At 42.3% G+C, this 17,121-nt stretch overlaps 1 protein-coding gene across 2 annotated transcripts; it reads left to right on the top strand.

The window, feature by feature from the left end:
* Positions 1–956: 956 nt before the first annotated feature.
* LOC104953836 (voltage-dependent T-type calcium channel subunit alpha-1I-like) lies at positions 957–14,832 on the top strand. 2 transcript variants are annotated; one of them, XM_010780860.1, is made up of 5 exons: positions 957–3,227; positions 7,586–7,720; positions 9,775–9,973; positions 10,331–10,500; positions 10,820–14,832. In XM_010780860.1, exons 1-5 carry the CDS (start codon positions 3,135–3,137, stop codon positions 11,546–11,548), a joined length of 1,326 nt encoding a protein of 441 aa, XP_010779162.1. In that variant the 5' UTR covers positions 957–3,134; the 3' UTR covers positions 11,549–14,832. The 2 variants fall into 2 exon arrangements, with proteins under 2 accessions (XP_010779162.1, XP_010779160.1); XM_010780858.1 differs by having other exon boundaries at positions 7,583–7,720.
* The last annotated feature ends 2,289 nt before the right edge of the window (positions 14,833–17,121 follow it).

Here is a 17,121-nt window from a genome sequence, read left to right as displayed (position 1 = left end):
CAAAGAGAGGAGATACAAAGAAAAGAGAGATAAAAAGGAAAGAGACACCAAGCGGCGCCTTATTTGCAACGTTGAACAAGAGCAACATATTAAGAAATCTATTCATATAAAAGTAAAAGGCCTGAAATTAAAATTATTTTCTAAAAGGAAAACAAGCTTCTTAAGCGATATTAAGCAGATGAAAGTACGTTTTTGTTTGTGTTTCACTATAGTTATAGCAACTTCAATCTAATGTTGATCAATCTTCTATTCATTTAAGCTTCATCAACCTTTCAGTACTCTCATGACACTTTCTGCACATGCAGACGTTACATTTTTGAAATCATCCTTTCATTTCTACTCACAGTCTGACAGCAGAGGCACAAGCTTCCATTATGAAATAGCTAAAGATAGTCTGAGATATCCACGCAGGGACACACATAAAGATGACTCACCGGCTGCTGTGAAGAGTCTCACCTGTGTAGAGCTAAAGTTGGCTGCATGGAGTCATTTTTAGCTCAGCGTGACAAACGAACGTAATGCAGACCATGGAGAAAACACTGGCAGCACCCTCCCCCTCTCCCTATCTCTCTCTCTGTCTCCCCCGCTCATCCTCTGTCTCTCGAGTGATGCAATAAGGGGCCTCGCAGACCGATGCAATTTATTTAGAGCACAGGTCCTGGGGTTGGAGAGTGTGTGTGTGTGTGTGTGTGTGTGTGTGTGTGTGTGTGTGTGTCTGTCTGTCTGTCTGTCTGTCTGTCTGTCTGTCTGTCTGTCTGTCTGTCTGTCTGTCTGTCTGTCTGTCTGTCTGTCTGTCTGTGTGTCTGTCTGTGTGTGTGTGTGTGTGTGTGTGTGTGTGTGTGTGTGTGTGTGTGTGTGTGTGTCTGTCTGTCTGTCTGTCTGTCTGTCTGTCTGTCTGTCTGTCTGTCTGTCTGTCTGTCTGTCTGTCTGTCTGTCTGTCTGTCTGTCTGTCTGTCTGTCTGTCTGTGTGTCTGTCTGTCTGTCTGTCTGTCTGTCTGTGTGTGTGTGTGTGGTGGAGAACTTGCGAGGAATTTGACAGAAACCCAAAAATGTTTAAATATGCTGTGCCGCTATTATATTATTTAAATCTCAACATACTGTCCAAATATTACGAGCAGCATCTCCAGCTGGAATGCGTTTTTTTTAAAATATATATATATCAACTATTTTTCATATGTATCACTCAGCAGTGTGTCCCTCCCTTCATGTGCACCTCAGAAAGGTACAGCAATTATTTTGTTGACCGCAGTGAAAATATTTTTGAAAGATTTAGAAGGGAGTGCTGGGTATTTTGATAGATATAAACATGTTGTTGTGCATTTTGGAAAAAATGATTACATCTGGAGAAGTTAACAACACTCTGGAAATATTGGAAATGCAGCCACCCTTGGATTCAAATTCTAAAAATTGTTTAATACTTGAATTTTGCAACTATTCAGAAATGACAGATATGCAGAATGTAATTGTCAATGCGATGAACGAATCTTCAAAGTGTGTAACTCTTTGGTCCAGCCCATGCTGCAACTAGAACATTCTATAATATGCCATCATACACTCTGAAAAAGTCATTTTCCATCGACTCTATGGTGAAACAGTAGTAATATATTGCACAGGGACTACAGGCGACACTGTAGGAAGTCGACACAGAGAGAGTGAGAGAGATAATAGCTGAGCCAGTGACAGTCAGATAGACGCAGTAATTAATTTCAGCTCTCTCCTCTCTCTCTCTCTCAACTCCCATTCCCTGTAGACGGGCCCATTGTTGTCCACTAATACAGTTATTAATGGAGGCCACCACAGTCAATCAAAAAATTTGTTTTTATATCAAGCTCCCCACCTTCACAGAATGTATGTATGTGTGTGTGTGAGAAAGAAATGCTCTTTTAATTTAAACACATGTATTTAAGAGCTGGATATGGCAGCGTCAGCCGTACTGCCAGTTTGTCTTTTAATAAATTGTGGCACTGCAACACTGTTTCATTAACCAGCACGGTGTAGGTATATTTATATATAGCTGGGAGTACAGTTACTTATCTCTTGGATTTGTAGCCCCCTCAAAACACAAGCCATGAGTGATTGTAATACAACAGCATAAGTCAAAAATGTGTGTTTGCATAAGATATCTAAGTATAGTCCTGTAATCGGTGTTGCAGAAATGTGTTATGAAAATAGGCATGTGTGGGGATTGAAGAGGAGTGACCTTGTTTCACAGTATCTTTTGGGATATATCTGCTGATGTAATAAAGTTATTCTGGCTGTTGTGAATGCGCCACAGGCACAATGCAAATAATACATTGTAAAATACCATGCCTGGCCAAGAAACACAGAAATCACTCCTAAAAGTATATTCCTTTTGCTGTCAGTAGTTCTTTTTGTGCCAGATTGGTTTCTGAGAAAAAAACAATCTGGCAGATGAGATTCAAGCAAGGAGGTATCATTTAAGTCACAGTAAAAACCCTGACGGATTCAGTCTAAATTGCTTTAAACCTAATAAAACCCAGAGCACAAAGCAAATGCTTAAATCTTAAATTGTTTCAATAAGGTATTGAACAGCCTAATTGAGGTGATATATCAAATGTAATTGCACCACTTGCAGTGCTGAAGGCTTTAATAGTAAAATGATGTGTTACTGGCTAATGAGGGTTTGAATTCATATTATTGAGAATTATTGAGTCTTTTTCAAAAGAGAGCAGTGTTTAGCCCTTAAGCCCGACAGAGGGATTTGTTGTATTTGTACTTGATCTCCGACACAGAGAAAACATTTGAGAAGGTTTCTTTTTCTTTTTTGGGGGAATCTTTGAAATTGTTCAATGTGAAATTGTGTGGGGGTGTATATGCATGTGTGACTGTGTGCATTTGTCTGTGAGTTCATAAAGTGTAACAGCATACCTGCGTGTGCACACTGACATAATTCTAACTCTTACGATGTTTATGCATTTCCCTGCGTGTTTTTTGTCCTCGCATGTCCGCATGTGCACCTGTTGGCACCTGCGTGCAATACTGGTCTGCTGGCCTGCGTCCCGTGTGTATGTGTCCGTGTGTATGTCTGTGTGTGGGTGTGTGTGTATGTGTTCCAGGAGAGCCAATGGCTGGACAGCGTATCTCTCTTGATCAAGGATTCACTGGAGGGGGAGATGCTGATGATCGACAACCTCTCCGGTTCTGTCTTCCACCATTATTCTTCTCCTCCACCCATCTGCAGAGATTGCAAGGGCCACCCACAAGAGGTACCACCATGACCTGAATGAAAACACCCATATAATGCGACACACACACACACACACACACACACACACACACACACACACACACACACACACACACACACACACACACACACCTGTTGAGGCCAGTAACCCCAGATATTAAATCCTCCTTGTGGTTTGAAGTTACAAAGAAAAACTGAACCACAAGCATCCATCTTTCTTTCCAAACAGTTGGCTGACACGACTATCCACAGTGCTATAAATAGACACACATTTTAACATGATAATTTTTAGTGACAGTTTCTCCCCACTGAGTTTTAGTGGACCAACCTGGAGGCCAATGTTGATCAAACATGTCAGTGACTGTAAGTGGCTTTGCTGCATTTAAATATACTTCCACCTTAGAATATGAAACCTTTTAATAATAAAAAAAAAACCTGTGTTGGGATAGGGCCATTTTAGCAACCATGTGGCTAGATGCTTTTAACAATGTCATTTAAAAAATGCACCCAGGAACATAGTTTTTCGAGCAAAAGAATGTTCCTTGACAGCTGTGTTCAGTTAGAGAAAGAGGGCAGCACTTTCAGTCGTCCACAAAGCAGCCAGACTGAGATATCAACTGATTGCAGAGTACGCACCGTCTATTGGAAAACGACATGGTTAAGTTGCCGTGTTCAGTCAGGACATCTTACCAATGGCTACGCTCATAATTCAAAATATTCCAGGATATTTAAGTCTCGTTTTATTTGAATGTTCAGTGGTGGGAAAGAACCAGGTCAGCTTTGAAGCTCCGAAATACATTAGTGCTGTCACAGATGTGAGGAGCCCAAATCAGATTCTTGCTGTCAAATACATTTAAATTTAAAAATGTTCTGGACACAGATTTGTAGATGGAGCAATCATAGAAAATTTTGAAAAACTTGATTTTCAAAATGCTTTTACCCCTTTGCCTGAAAGTGGGACTGAATATGGATCATTCTAAGAGGTTTTGGTCCATTAAGCCTGATTCTGTCTTCTGAGATGTTTGGTAAACATGACCCCAGGTGTTGGATGAAAATAAAGTAGACACAAATGTCAAAATATACAATAGACGCCAGTAAGTACACATACATGCACACACAGGGTTTGTTGTGCAAAACCAATTTCTGCCTGAACCTGAATACACAAACTGACTCACATACAAGACAAACACTTTTTGGCACAAACACAACCATGATGTTTTGTTGCAGATTACATGCATGCAGGGACACTCTCAGAAACATGCATTTGCTTGTACTTTCACTAACATACTCACAAAGGGCTTCATTCATTACACAATGCAGATTGTATGAAAAGTGAATTAACTGTAAAGGGCATCAACTACTGTATGTGTTATTATTTCACAGTATAACTCAGTATAAATGCATCATTATTGTGTATCAACTCTCCATATGTGCAGAAATGTGGATTAATGAGGCCCGTTGCATGCTAACACACATGCAGCCATCCCTGATTTGCATGCATGCACGCACTAACACTCAACTCCACTCGTGCTTGTATTTTGGGGTATTTTGTAAGCAGGAAAAGCTGTATAAACCACACTGTTGAACTTACTATCCGGTGCCAGTGTTGTCCATCATAATGACAAAGTGCAGCGGGTCAGCTCAGAAGGAGCAATAACTGGGCTCTACCCCTCCTCACCTGTCAGACTGCTTTCTGCCTGTCTGCAGATGCTGTCAAACTATCAATCTGTCCTACCTCTTTCACGCTTCCTCTTTCCATGTGTCCCTTTGCCCCTCTGGCTTTCCCCTTTGTTTATCTCTGATTTGCTGTATCTGATCCTGTACTGTTATCCTATAATTTCCCATGAACTTAACCATCAAACGAGCATGCTGTTCATTTATGTGTGGGAGATAGATCCTGTGTGGGTGTGTGTCATTTTTTAGACAGATGTTCTTTCACTTCTGTGTTATGTACAATGTTTTTTGTGATTAAGCGGACAGGCAGACACAGCAGGACACCTGGGTGCAAAGTGTGCGTCAGGGGGCATATTCATAAAGTAGCTGCCTAATTAAGAGAGACTGACTGACTGATCTTAGTGTTCAGCGAACAGTTCAATGGATTACTGAAGGCTGTTTCCATTTGTTCAGCAGCTATCATACATTAGCAGTAAACACCATCATTTCTCTGAGTGCAGTCATGGAAGGCGGCATCAGATTTTAGGAAGCTGTTTTAAAGTTCAGAAAACTACCTGAACAGGCACAGGGCTAAAACATATGTATTACATCAGCAGAGCCTGCATTGGTCAGGCAAAAGATATCCCATAATGAGAGAACTGGGGTGCACAGTCGTATTGGCAGGTTAAAGAAATTAGAAGAAATGATTTGCAGAATATACTGTGTAGATGTTCTGTATTGTGTAACATACATGTATATTACTTAAAAGCAACTATGATACAAACATTGGAATACATATTACCAAATCATTGAAATCAGCTATGTTCAGCAGAGTGGTCTTTAGGTCGACCTGAAAGTTATAGACAGCAAACAGGACGATTTGGAGCTGTGCTTGTTTTTGCTCCTGTATGTTGTAGAAAATTATAATTTGACTGCTGGTGTAATTTGTTTAACATAAATGCTTATCGTGTCCACACTAGCATGCGTCAGTCACTGTGGCCCTCAGGCCCTGAGATATCAGTCAAGCTTATTATTTTTGCCAACTCACTCTATCTTCTAGTATCATTGCCTCCCAGTGGCATTGATGAAAAAGAAAACAATGCTTTTCCTTTTTCACTGTCAGGCTGCAATGGACATTTTCAATCGGGTCTTGCCTGAGTCCCATAGTGAAGCCTTTAATATCTCTGCAGTGACCCTGGAAGCAACTCCCCCTGTATTCATCTTGCCTTTTTCATTGTCCCCAGAGGCACAGTCAAGAACACGAGAAGTAGTTTCCATTAACTTCCAAAATAAATGTACCAACAAATGATTCCCATGGACCTTTTTCAAGCCATTTACAAGCCAACAGTAAATCCGCAGATAAGGCACTGCTAAAGTAGAGAGAGGGCCGGTGTACAGAAATAAAACAGAAAAAGTGCTCCTTTAAATTAATGAGTTGCATTACCTCTGCTTTGCTTCCTTGTCTCATCCCACCTCTCTCTCTTTCTCTATCTCTTTCTTTCCTTCCCCCCCTTTGGGCAATGGTAATGTACTGGTGCATATCAGCCATGAATCGTTCTCTATGAACCTCCTTTTCTTTCTCTCCTACGGGTACGTGTTAATTTATCGCTAACAGGCCTCACTCCATTGGATTTCACTGGGCCCGTTTTAAGTACCCTTCTTAATGCTTCTCTCTGGCTATTTATTGCTCCGTCTCTTTAAAGAAAGCACTGCTTGAGCTCACCATAGCACCCCCAGAACCCTGAATTCCACTCCAGCTCACTGTTTCCAGTATATTTTGAAATGTGTGAACTTAAAGCGCTGTAAGGGGAAGGACAGGGGAAAAGCTCACAGAAGGCTTACGTCGCACGATTTTCAAACCCACTTGCCAAATGATCTGCCTGCTGAGCAAACCTAGCTGGAGATGATGTTGAAGACATGAGAGGGAGAGAGAAAGTAGTAACAGTTTGAGTAATTGTTGTCACTTCCTAATTATTTGGGTTTTTTCGTAAAGGTTGCTGTACATGTGTGAGAGTATTTCAAGGATTATGAAACGCCATTACAAACAGCAAACTCATGTCAATGTACACCTGTGTTTGAAAACATACTCAGTCGGCTGTAGGGGTAGAATTATGAGGGTCTGGTGCAGCTACAACTTCACTCTTGATGGCCAGAAAGACATCTCTTCACTCTCACTTACATGTACATGCACACACACACCTGCTGTGTACGCACTGCTTGGATATCTGCCTCTCGCCGCTCATTCAGCCTCTCTCTCTTCACAAATGTTGCTCAATGAATGATGACAAAGCAATGTTGTTATTCTTTTTTTAAATCTCTCACCTTGCTCTCTTTACAAACAGGTGCCTCGGCATTTTGGCCACTTTGAATTGTCAACATCTGGTGAAGCATATGGAAACTTGGCGGAGGTTTTACCTATTTACCTGTCTGTGTAGCTCATATGGGCCTATAGGAGTATCTCTATGTAAACCATAAATGAATAATGAGAGACATCTTCAAAACAGTGTTGCTGATCCTTTAGAATTGTAATATCTATGTATACAAAGATATAATACACTGAGGTCAGTCATGGTTGTTGTGAACAATAGAATAAATCATGCATTATATTTAGCACTGATAAGACAATGCGCTGTTAATTCCAGGAAGTCTCAAATGTTTGCTGCTCCTATTTCCCCTCCCTTCCCGTCTTAAGGCATGAATAACAGAGGTAACTTTTTGCAGCAGATCAGGATGGCAGAGATTGAGCAGGCATCCCTGAGGTCAGAGCAAATGTCAGACAAGTCCTCGTCCCCCGCCCTGCCAGATGACCTCAGCCTGGACGAACACACCTCCTATCAGCTGCTGCCGCAAGAATGCAAGGTGCGTGTGAGCAGAGGGGGGGGGGATTTTTCCAGACGGCCATAACTGCCTTAGATAACAGAAGTGAGAGTAACACATCAGACATTTTAATTGAAACATAAAAACACATTGTACTCATACGCCTTGTGATTTATTAACATAATAATATGTTTTATTGATCATTTTGCTTTGTGGCGATTGCGGGACGGATTCAATTGGCCCTTGGGCCTTTTGTAGCATATGTGTGCCTCAGGCTTTAAAAAGTACTGAGTGCTAATAAATATATACGCATATCCCCAGGACTCATTAACGAATGAAAAAAAGACATTGCGAGGTCATTAAAATGTTGTTTTTAATACGCTACAAAGTTAGATCCCATTTTTTTTAAAGTGGTAATAATGTGCATTTTGCAAAGATTTAGTTTTATTGCCTTGCCAAGTAGTTGCTATTCAGGCTGCTTGGATAGAAATCCTGCTATAATGATGTTCATTCCAGTAACACCTCGCAGGGAGTGATTAGTGACTATGTGACCTATAGAGCCAGGGACTGAACATCTATTAATGTCAGCACCTGGTTTATTTAGTTGGGCTGCATACCCGCTTGTCAGATCTTCTCAGAAAGTCTTTTTGTGTTAAAAAATAAAGTTTTAGATCAAGAAAAAGCTGCAGTAACCACTCTCATAACAATGCATCCTCATTTCACTTATGCCCACTAGTTTGTACTTGACATGGTACTTTGTCCTTATGCTCCCAAAGGGTGAACACAAACAATAGTATTTTCTATCCGATCATTTGTTATATTTAATCAAGGAAGCACAAAACAAATGACCATAATAAAACCTTTGGCTAGCTATGCTGTAGGCGCTCCTGTGAATTACAGTCCACACCTTTGGTTCCAGAGGCCCCTTTATCTCTGTCTCTCTGTGTGTCAGTGGTTACTATCTTGTCTTTGAAGAATCCACAGTCTCGGCTCATGAATAAAACTAGGCTCTCCCTAGTGCCTGTCCTGGGTGGCTCTCTTGCCTCCATCTCTTACACCCACTCTCCCCATTTCCACTTTATCGTGCATGCTTCTACTCTCCCAGCGTTGCCCCTCTGGTAATTGCACACCTCTATCTCTTTTCCTTATCGTCCGTCCTTCCTAGATATCCTCCACTGTAATGGGGTAATGCTGCTTGGTTGAGGATATCCAGATAAGCCTGCAATCGCCAAGCATGGCTGTGAACCAATGCTCATTAGAGAAAGGGGGATATGAAAATAGATAAGAGGGAAAGGCAGAAGGTGAGGCAGGATCTGAGGTTAGGGATTTTATATGTCAAACATTGTTTGGTAAAAAAGATTGTGTGTGCAAAGCCTGTTTGAGGTGTGTTTGGGTGTGGGTGGCTGTCTACTTGAAAGGGGGCTGTTCAGTGGCTAGGACTGAACAACTCCGAGATACAATACACTAGTGGGAGCACAAAAGAGTACCCACACACACACTCCTGTGCACGAACACGCACAAATGATTCTGCAGTCCCTTCATGATGGTAATTAAAACGTACGAGGTAAGCTTACAAATCTGAACTGCCCTAATCTACCTCCTGCTTCCACTTCCAGCTGTTGCAGCCATCACACACAGGCACATTTATATCCAAACATTTATTGTCACGATATTTAAAATTAACATGTCAATTACAGGCTCTTTCAGCTCATAATCAGTCCTCCCCGCTTCCCTAGCACTTACAGGAAACACCAGAGGGGTGATGTGAATAAGAGGCCATGTTTGATATCGGCAAGATGCCAAAGGGTCTTCTTTCTTCTATTCCACATTTTCTATCAGGCTTCTTCGAGCAATTATCACAAACATGATGCTAATCCTTAACTTGTCTTGTCCTATTGCAGAAGGAATAAGAGCTAAAGGCTAATACAAGCTATGCTAATGACTATAAGCCCAAGCATGTCTATGTGTTTTCCCCTACATCTCCAATGTGTTTTTTTTTATAAATTGAGTCAAAGTCCACACCTACTGGATTAACCTCTCCTGTAGATGAATTAGAAAGTACGTTCTTTAATGTCTGCTCATCTGTTTTCTTCCAGGGAAGGTGCAGCAGTGACTCCCGTAGCTCTGATGAGGCTGGAGGGGGGGGGAGTCATGCAGGAGGCCCCCCCACCCAGACGGTGGTGCAGAGCCTGGGCCAGCCCTGCAGGCCCCTCATCGCTGGGATTGATGTGGAGACTGCAATACAGGAGATGCAAACACAACGACCACACACATGCACTCCTCACTGTAGCCCTGGTGAGTAAAACCAGATATTAATAAATATACATAAACATATTTCAATATTTTTACTCTACTACCAAGCTGATTTTCAAAGGAATCTATTAATGATAAATGGGTTGAAATATGCTTTTGTACCAGCAAATAAAATCCATTTCTATTAAATGTCTTACTTGGTTTTTGTGCAGCTTACAATATGTTCCAATTTCGGTGGTGAGTGACATTTGGAAGACATATTTTTAGCAAACATTTTCTCTGGTGAATATTAAAGAAAAACACAAAATAGTTTTTTAGGAGGTGGTGGAGCTGGCACAAGGTTGTATACCAAATAGAATCACAAATGATAGATACCCACTTCTCATTAAACCCAACTAGGTGGCGTTTCCAGAAGCAGCAACCAGGAAAGAAACGGAGAAGGTGGAGGAGGAGCGAGTGGCGTGTCTCCTCTCTTTCATCTGCCTGCAGAGTTCTTCCACCCAGCAGTAGCAGCCTCCTGGGCCTCACTCCGCTCCCCAGGGGCCCACAGCAAGATGCTCTGCACACAGGTAAGACGAGAGGGGCGGCATACACAATCAAACAGGTTAGAAAACACTAAAGAGGATGAAGATAGTTGTGAGGTGTTATCGACGTAGAGGCTTGAGTCATTACAGTAGATTGCTGTTAATGGTGAAGCAAAAACTAAAAGATGCCGGAGGAGAAATGACCGGACAACAGATGATGCTTTATCCAATATTATGATGAAAACTGCATGGTTGAAGAATCAGTTTATAACTATTATTGTGTGCTCTGTTAAAATAATATGTATTACTGATTAAACATTTGTGCTTAACTTTATTTTGTCTCCTTTCCACTTCCTGTCTTCAGTACCCATCCCACAGTGACTCGTCCCTTGCTACAGGCAGCTCTGAGGGCAGCCTCCAGACCACCCTGGAAGAGGGCCTGAGCTTCAGCATCTCCCCACCACAGAACTTGGAGTTGTCTTTGCCGACACCTCCCTTAACACTCGTGTGCCCCCTCCCGCTGCCTGAAGACAGCACCGCCATCTCCTCCCCGGTCCAGACCCTGAGACCGCGGCCCACCCCCTCGTCGGCCCTCACCCTCCTGGCCACCAAGGGCCACCAGCGGAGCCAGAGCAGCGGCCGAGGGAGCACCAGCCCGGGCTACACCCGGGACGACTCCATCGACCCTTCAGACGAGGACCTGGGCATAGGTATTGGGTCTTCCATTGGGGGCTGTGGCTCCAGCCAAGCGGGCAACAGTGAACATTTGTCAGAGACGCTGAGCAGCTTGTCTCTCACATCCCTGCTGTCCCCCAGCTCCCTGGTGTACCCGGGCGTAGCAGTGAAGAAGTGCAACAGCACAGGCAGCCTGGACCAAGGGGGGATGCTGCTGTCGTCCCGGGGCAGGGAGGGCCGCCGGGAGATTCTGGGACTGGAGCTTATTGACCCCCAAGGCTTTTTGGCCAACCCTTGGACGGGGGTATTGGTGGATACAAGAGGAGAAGGAAGAGGGGAAATAGTAGATGGTCAGCAAGGGTTCAAAGTGAAGAGCTCAAGCCAAACAACAGTAGGGCCTTGTCGGGAAAACAGATGAAACCTACTGTTCACTCTCTCTTTGTCTCTCCATTCCTTGGATCTAAACCCATAGCTGTCCCTCTCAATCTCTCTGCTTCCATCAGTGAGAGAGAGGCTTGATGACACACGATGTCCCGTATTCCAAAACCAAACCCTCATCTTGCCCCCTCAACCCCTTTCTATACATTTGTGACAAGCCCAAGTCCTATTTTGTGCTACCTAGAGTACTGGTCTTGGTTAGGCGACGAAGGGGCCTGGCGAAGTAAAGGCCCAAGGGCTTAACTTGAAGGGCTGGACATGGAAGGTTCTGCTCACATTGGAAGACCAGGAGACCCATTTGTATCAGGGAGTCAGTAAAAGCAGAGACAAAAGAGCTTTAACTCAAAGACACGAGAGAGTCTTGTTGTTGCTCAACTGTAATTTTATTTTCCTGGTGTCAGCTGAGGTCGAAAATGCAAAAATAGAAGCACCCAAACTGAAAATAGCTCTCCATGCCAACACAGACTGTTTGGGATTGTTTATGTTTCAGAGGCAGTGCCGCAAGTAAGTGGGAGGAGGCTCGGAAGTGGCAGAATATTTGAAGGCGGAAGGAAGGCTGGCAAAGGAGAAGGCAGGTCATTTGTTTGGCTGGGAACGCAGAAAGCGGATCTAATGTCCATCTGTTCTGGCAGACGGAAACAACAGGTCCTACTCTCTCTGGACCTTCTGCTGAGTTCAGAGTAAAAATGCAAGGTAGAGGATAGTTCAAGAGTGAGTGCTCATAGCGTGAGTGAGAGCACTGCCTCAGGTATCCAAGGCATGAATTAGATTACTCTCAACACTTCACCATACCTCTGTATTTTTGAAACAGGAGATGGGCATCGACTGATCAAAGCTTTGTGCCTCTGTTAACTCAAGTGGCAGCGGAAAATGAAAATAAATTGACAGATTGCGGAGGTATGACCGTGCATGGAGCTATTTGTGAAATTGGTTATTTTTTTCTCTCTATCTCCAGCATATCACACTCACTCAAACATGAAGAAATGAGTCTGAATGAGAGCCAGGTTGTGTCAGAAGAAACAATAACGTGTGCATGGGGCAGCCTTTTGACAATAAAGTGAGTCTTGAAGCACACTCCTTTTTCACTTCCTCTCACCATGCTTAAGGATTTGAGACGAATGGACAAACCCACAAGAGTTGCGAGGGACGTAGACTGCATGAGGGAATTGCATTTAACCAAGATTTTTACCTATATACAGAAGTGTATCAAGATGTCAGTGTTGGGTGATAACCATGTGATTTCTATTCCACTATTTTTGTAGAAAAAGAGAATAGGCAAGTGTTGCCGTTACTTAATCCCTATTTCATTTAACCCATACGATCTCTTTAACTTGTCGTCTAGGACTTTTTGTCTGCCAGTGGCTTCCAGTTTTATAACATTTTTTTAAAGTGTGGACGGTGTATAAAACAACGAAGCAAAAAATGTCAAATGAACTTTGTGCGCTGAAGAGATTGTTCCCTCCAGCACATTTCTCTTTGGGGACACTGGTTCCTCGTGGATTTTTTTTTTTTTTTCAGACGTTGGAGTCCCAGGGGACAACCAGAGACGCGAACAGCCATATTCACTCAGCACATGAGGATCGTTCTAGCTCACAGACATTTCCTTGCTGCACACAGGGAACTTTGTTTGCTTTTAGCCTCTTATGCTAAAAAAAAAAAAAAAAAAAGAAACCTTGAATAGCGGGAACCATCTCTAAGAAAGCTTTAATTTGAGAGTTACTCCACAACATATCAATTATGGACACATTAGTGTTCTTTAAGCATGGTTCTGGGATTGCAATACAGTATGCTTTTTCTTGAAATGACCCTGATGCACTCATCTTCTCTTCCCCATCTCCTCACACATACAGTATGTTGTAGCAACCCTTACACACACCATGTGTTTGTTATCAAAAACTGACACTGTAATAATGAACAAAACATTGCATCTTTTAATGCAAGCTTATTTTGCTTCTCGCTCCATCCCAAAAGGACATGCTCATATTTTAGCCTGATATTTAGAGGTAGACTGTTGTATCCCCAGTGTTTTGATCATTACCTTACTTTTTTACATTTCTCAAAAAAGAATTAGGTGATGTGAGAAAATCTGAGGGATTGACCTTTTGTACCATGCAAAATCACTTTGATGACTATGTTTTATCACATGGTGTTAGGTATTAATGGGTGACAGTAAAGACAGTTGTGTGTGTGTGTGTGTGTGTGTGTGTGTGTGTGTGTGTGTGTGTGTGTGTGTGTGTGTGTGTGTGTGTGTGTGTGTGTGTGTGTGTGTGTGTTTATGACTTCAGGTGAAGAGTTGCCTTTTCCTGAAGTCTCCCGTTTGTCCGTGAGAATCCCTGAGATTAAAGTTTTGCTGAGGGAAAAACGCGAAGCAACCAAGGGCTGTTTTAGCTTCAAATATATATCCTAACAAATCCTTATGTCATATGGCATCAAAGGTTAAAGCCTGATTACGCAGCAATAAATGTTCTATGTGTGTGCCCTGAGTAAATGATGTCAATGTGATTTTTATCTCCTCAGAACACAACAGTATTCATTACTGTCTGTTTTTGCATCTACTACTGAAACAACAACCAATCAGATAGCACCTCTGCCCTCTCGAAGACCAATCAGTAGTGAAATGGGCTGCAATTGGACGACATGAACAATTGAGGTTATTGAACTCAGGTCGGGGGGTAAAAACCACTGGTACATTTTTAAAGATAGCTGTAAAGGTGTGCTCAGACTGAAATCGGAGAAAATGTTCAACTCGCTTTAGTCGCACAAATTTTACTGCTGGAGTGTTTAACCTCGCCTAACAGCCAATGCACCCAGAGTCCAGATGTTAGCTGAAACTACCTAACAGTGTGTGTGAGCAGAGTGTGCCTTTGTACAGTAGGTGTGTGCTACAGCTCTGAATCGGACAGATTTGGAAACTTGATCTCAAGCTGTTTCTGTCATTTCCTCCGGACTCTCTTTGTCTCTGTATGTTCATAAAGTGGAGTACAATAGCTCGGGTTTAAGCACACACTTTCTGCAGCATTTTCAACCTGTGTGGACGTGTTTTTGCTTCAGTTCACGCTGCCTTGAGTAAACTACCTTGTCCATTGAATTTGTATGCAATCACGCCGCCTCTGAAATTTGCTCCGCCTTCAGTCTGAACACACCTTAAGAGTGTACAATTCACATGTGTACATATCTTTGTATTTTGATCTGCATGTGTGCATTGCTGCCAGTGACCCTGATTATATCATTAGTATGCATTTCATAAAATTGTACAAAGTTAAAGGGAATGCCCTGGTGTTTTTTGACTGCTGCTATAAATCCACAACAAAATATCAAATAGGAGTAAAAAAAAAATGTTTTGTTCCAACACATTCACATGATTAATAATATTTCAAATTACGTTTATGGTAAGTCAGAAACAGCTGATTCTATATCATTAAACGTGTTGTGTTAATACGTATCTGATAAAAAGAGAGTCATGACTGTATGAGGCAGGGAAAGGAAAGACAGGGACACAAAAGCAGAAAGTTTACCGAGTTGACAGCTGGACAACAGACAGTGTGAGAGACTGAGGTAGAGATGCTGCCGGAGCAGGAGACTTCTCCAGACAGCTTGTCATCAGCAGCCTCCCCAGCAGAGCCGCCGGTGCGAGAGAGCACATTATACATGCACGCTGATCTCCGAGGTGTTGTTTACCTCACACCCACAACCAACCAGCACTCCACCTCATCTAACCTTTCAAAACCAGCTCTCCCTGCAGGACCCCTGTCCTTCAAATGTCACTGCAGGAAGGTGTGTGGTGAGCGGTAAGTGTTCCTGTTTCTCTAAAACTGTGAGTTGTGGGTGTGTATGCAAGCAGGGCCGCCCCTCCCTACAGGCCAATCACGCAGGCTGCATGGGGCCCCGCCTTGCGCAGGGGGCCCCGCCCAGAGGGCCTCAGCTGCTGTGCGCAGTTCTCCGCTCAGTTCTCCGCGCACCCCCCGCGAGAGTGAGAGGTGACAAGGGGAGCACGTCTGTAACCCGACACCGTTGCAATGAATCGAAATCTGATCAATCACGGCTTTGATACGGCCACTAGTGCAGGTGAAGAGATGTCGGTGAAAAGACAGTTTCAGTCCGGCGCAAAAAAACAAAACATGAAGAAACTAGAGCATCACTCGAAGGTGGGTTATTGTATGAGTCAAATGTACTATTTGCGAATGTTATATAAATAAAATTGCCAATTGCCATATTAAAACATCAGCTGCAATTCACGACATGAAGAAGGCAGTCTCTGCATAGCATATAGGCTAATGGAGATGCAGTTATTTCCAGCATTCTTTATTTACCGTTCATTCAAGTCTGTTATGCATTTTATCTGCTAATGTACAGGAGGAAGAGTGATCAACTGTCTGTCTAGTTGGCTTACATAACAGTTAAAGTTTACAGCCTAAAAAACATGGAGCATTTTTCCCCTTTTATTCATTTGTATGTCAATTTGCACATTTCATGGTGATGCTCAGCCTCCCCCCTTAACTCCTAACAGTCATCATCATGTCAACCACAACACAGATAAATACTGATAGAAATGTGTGTGTAGTTGTTGATACATTGCTGACAGAGAGAACTATACAGATTTAAGAAATATCAGTTTTTGAGCATGTCATAAGCATGTTTTGTCTTGACTACAGTATATTACAACTATATTATAATAAAACAATATAGTATTTTTATTATTGAATTGATTATGATTATCATTATTAGTAGGAGTAGTTTATTTGCATTAATTATATTTTAATCTTTTTATTTTGAGGCTAGTATTTGGCAAAAAAAATGCTGAAAATCCTCCAGCATCATTGAAGTCTCCGGTTTGGAAACATTTTGGTTTCGCAGTTACGTACAAGGATGACGGACAAAGACAGGTGGACCGAACCAAAGTTGTTTGTCGGCATCGTTCAACTAAAATTGGTTACGCGGCTGGCAATACATCAAACTTGCACACTGCACACTCATTTGAAAAGGCTTCACCCGAACGTGAATATCAACGGTACCAAAAGAAAAAAGACTGAAGTGCAAACCCAACTCCCGCTAGCATTTAAGCCTCCACCACTCGCAAAAAGTTCAGACCGAGCCAAAGCTATTACAAACGCCAAATATCCTTATGTTGCCATGTTAGCAAAGCGCTACCTGGCTTTATCTGCTACCTCTGCCCCTAGCGAGAGGGTGTTCTCCACAGCAGGAGACACTGTTAGTGCCAGCAGATCTGCCCTTTCGGCAAGCAATGTGGACAAGTTCATTTTTCTTTAAAAAAACATGAAAATACAATGACAAGCAAGTCATAATGTCAAACTGGCTGCTTAGGTACTAGTACAGTACAGTTCAAATACAGATTATTTCAGTTCATCGAAATGCTGCACCTTAATGTTTATTTTATTATATTTTGTACTTATTTGAGTGAATACATTATTCACAGTTTAATAATAATAAAAAAAAAAAAAAAATATATTTTATGTTTTGTGATAATTTTTTCTGCTGTACCGAAAACGTACCGAACCGAACCGTGACCTAAAAACCGAGGTACGTACGAAACCG

This window comes from Notothenia coriiceps, unplaced genomic scaffold (assembly GCF_000735185.1).
Source record: "Notothenia coriiceps isolate Sejong01 unplaced genomic scaffold, NC01 NC01_scaffold00022212, whole genome shotgun sequence".
In the NCBI taxonomy this organism is placed as follows: domain Eukaryota; kingdom Metazoa; phylum Chordata; class Actinopteri; order Perciformes; family Nototheniidae; genus Notothenia; species Notothenia coriiceps.
The sequence above is the reverse complement of the archived record's forward strand: the minus strand, read 5'-3'. Positions and strand labels throughout refer to the sequence as shown.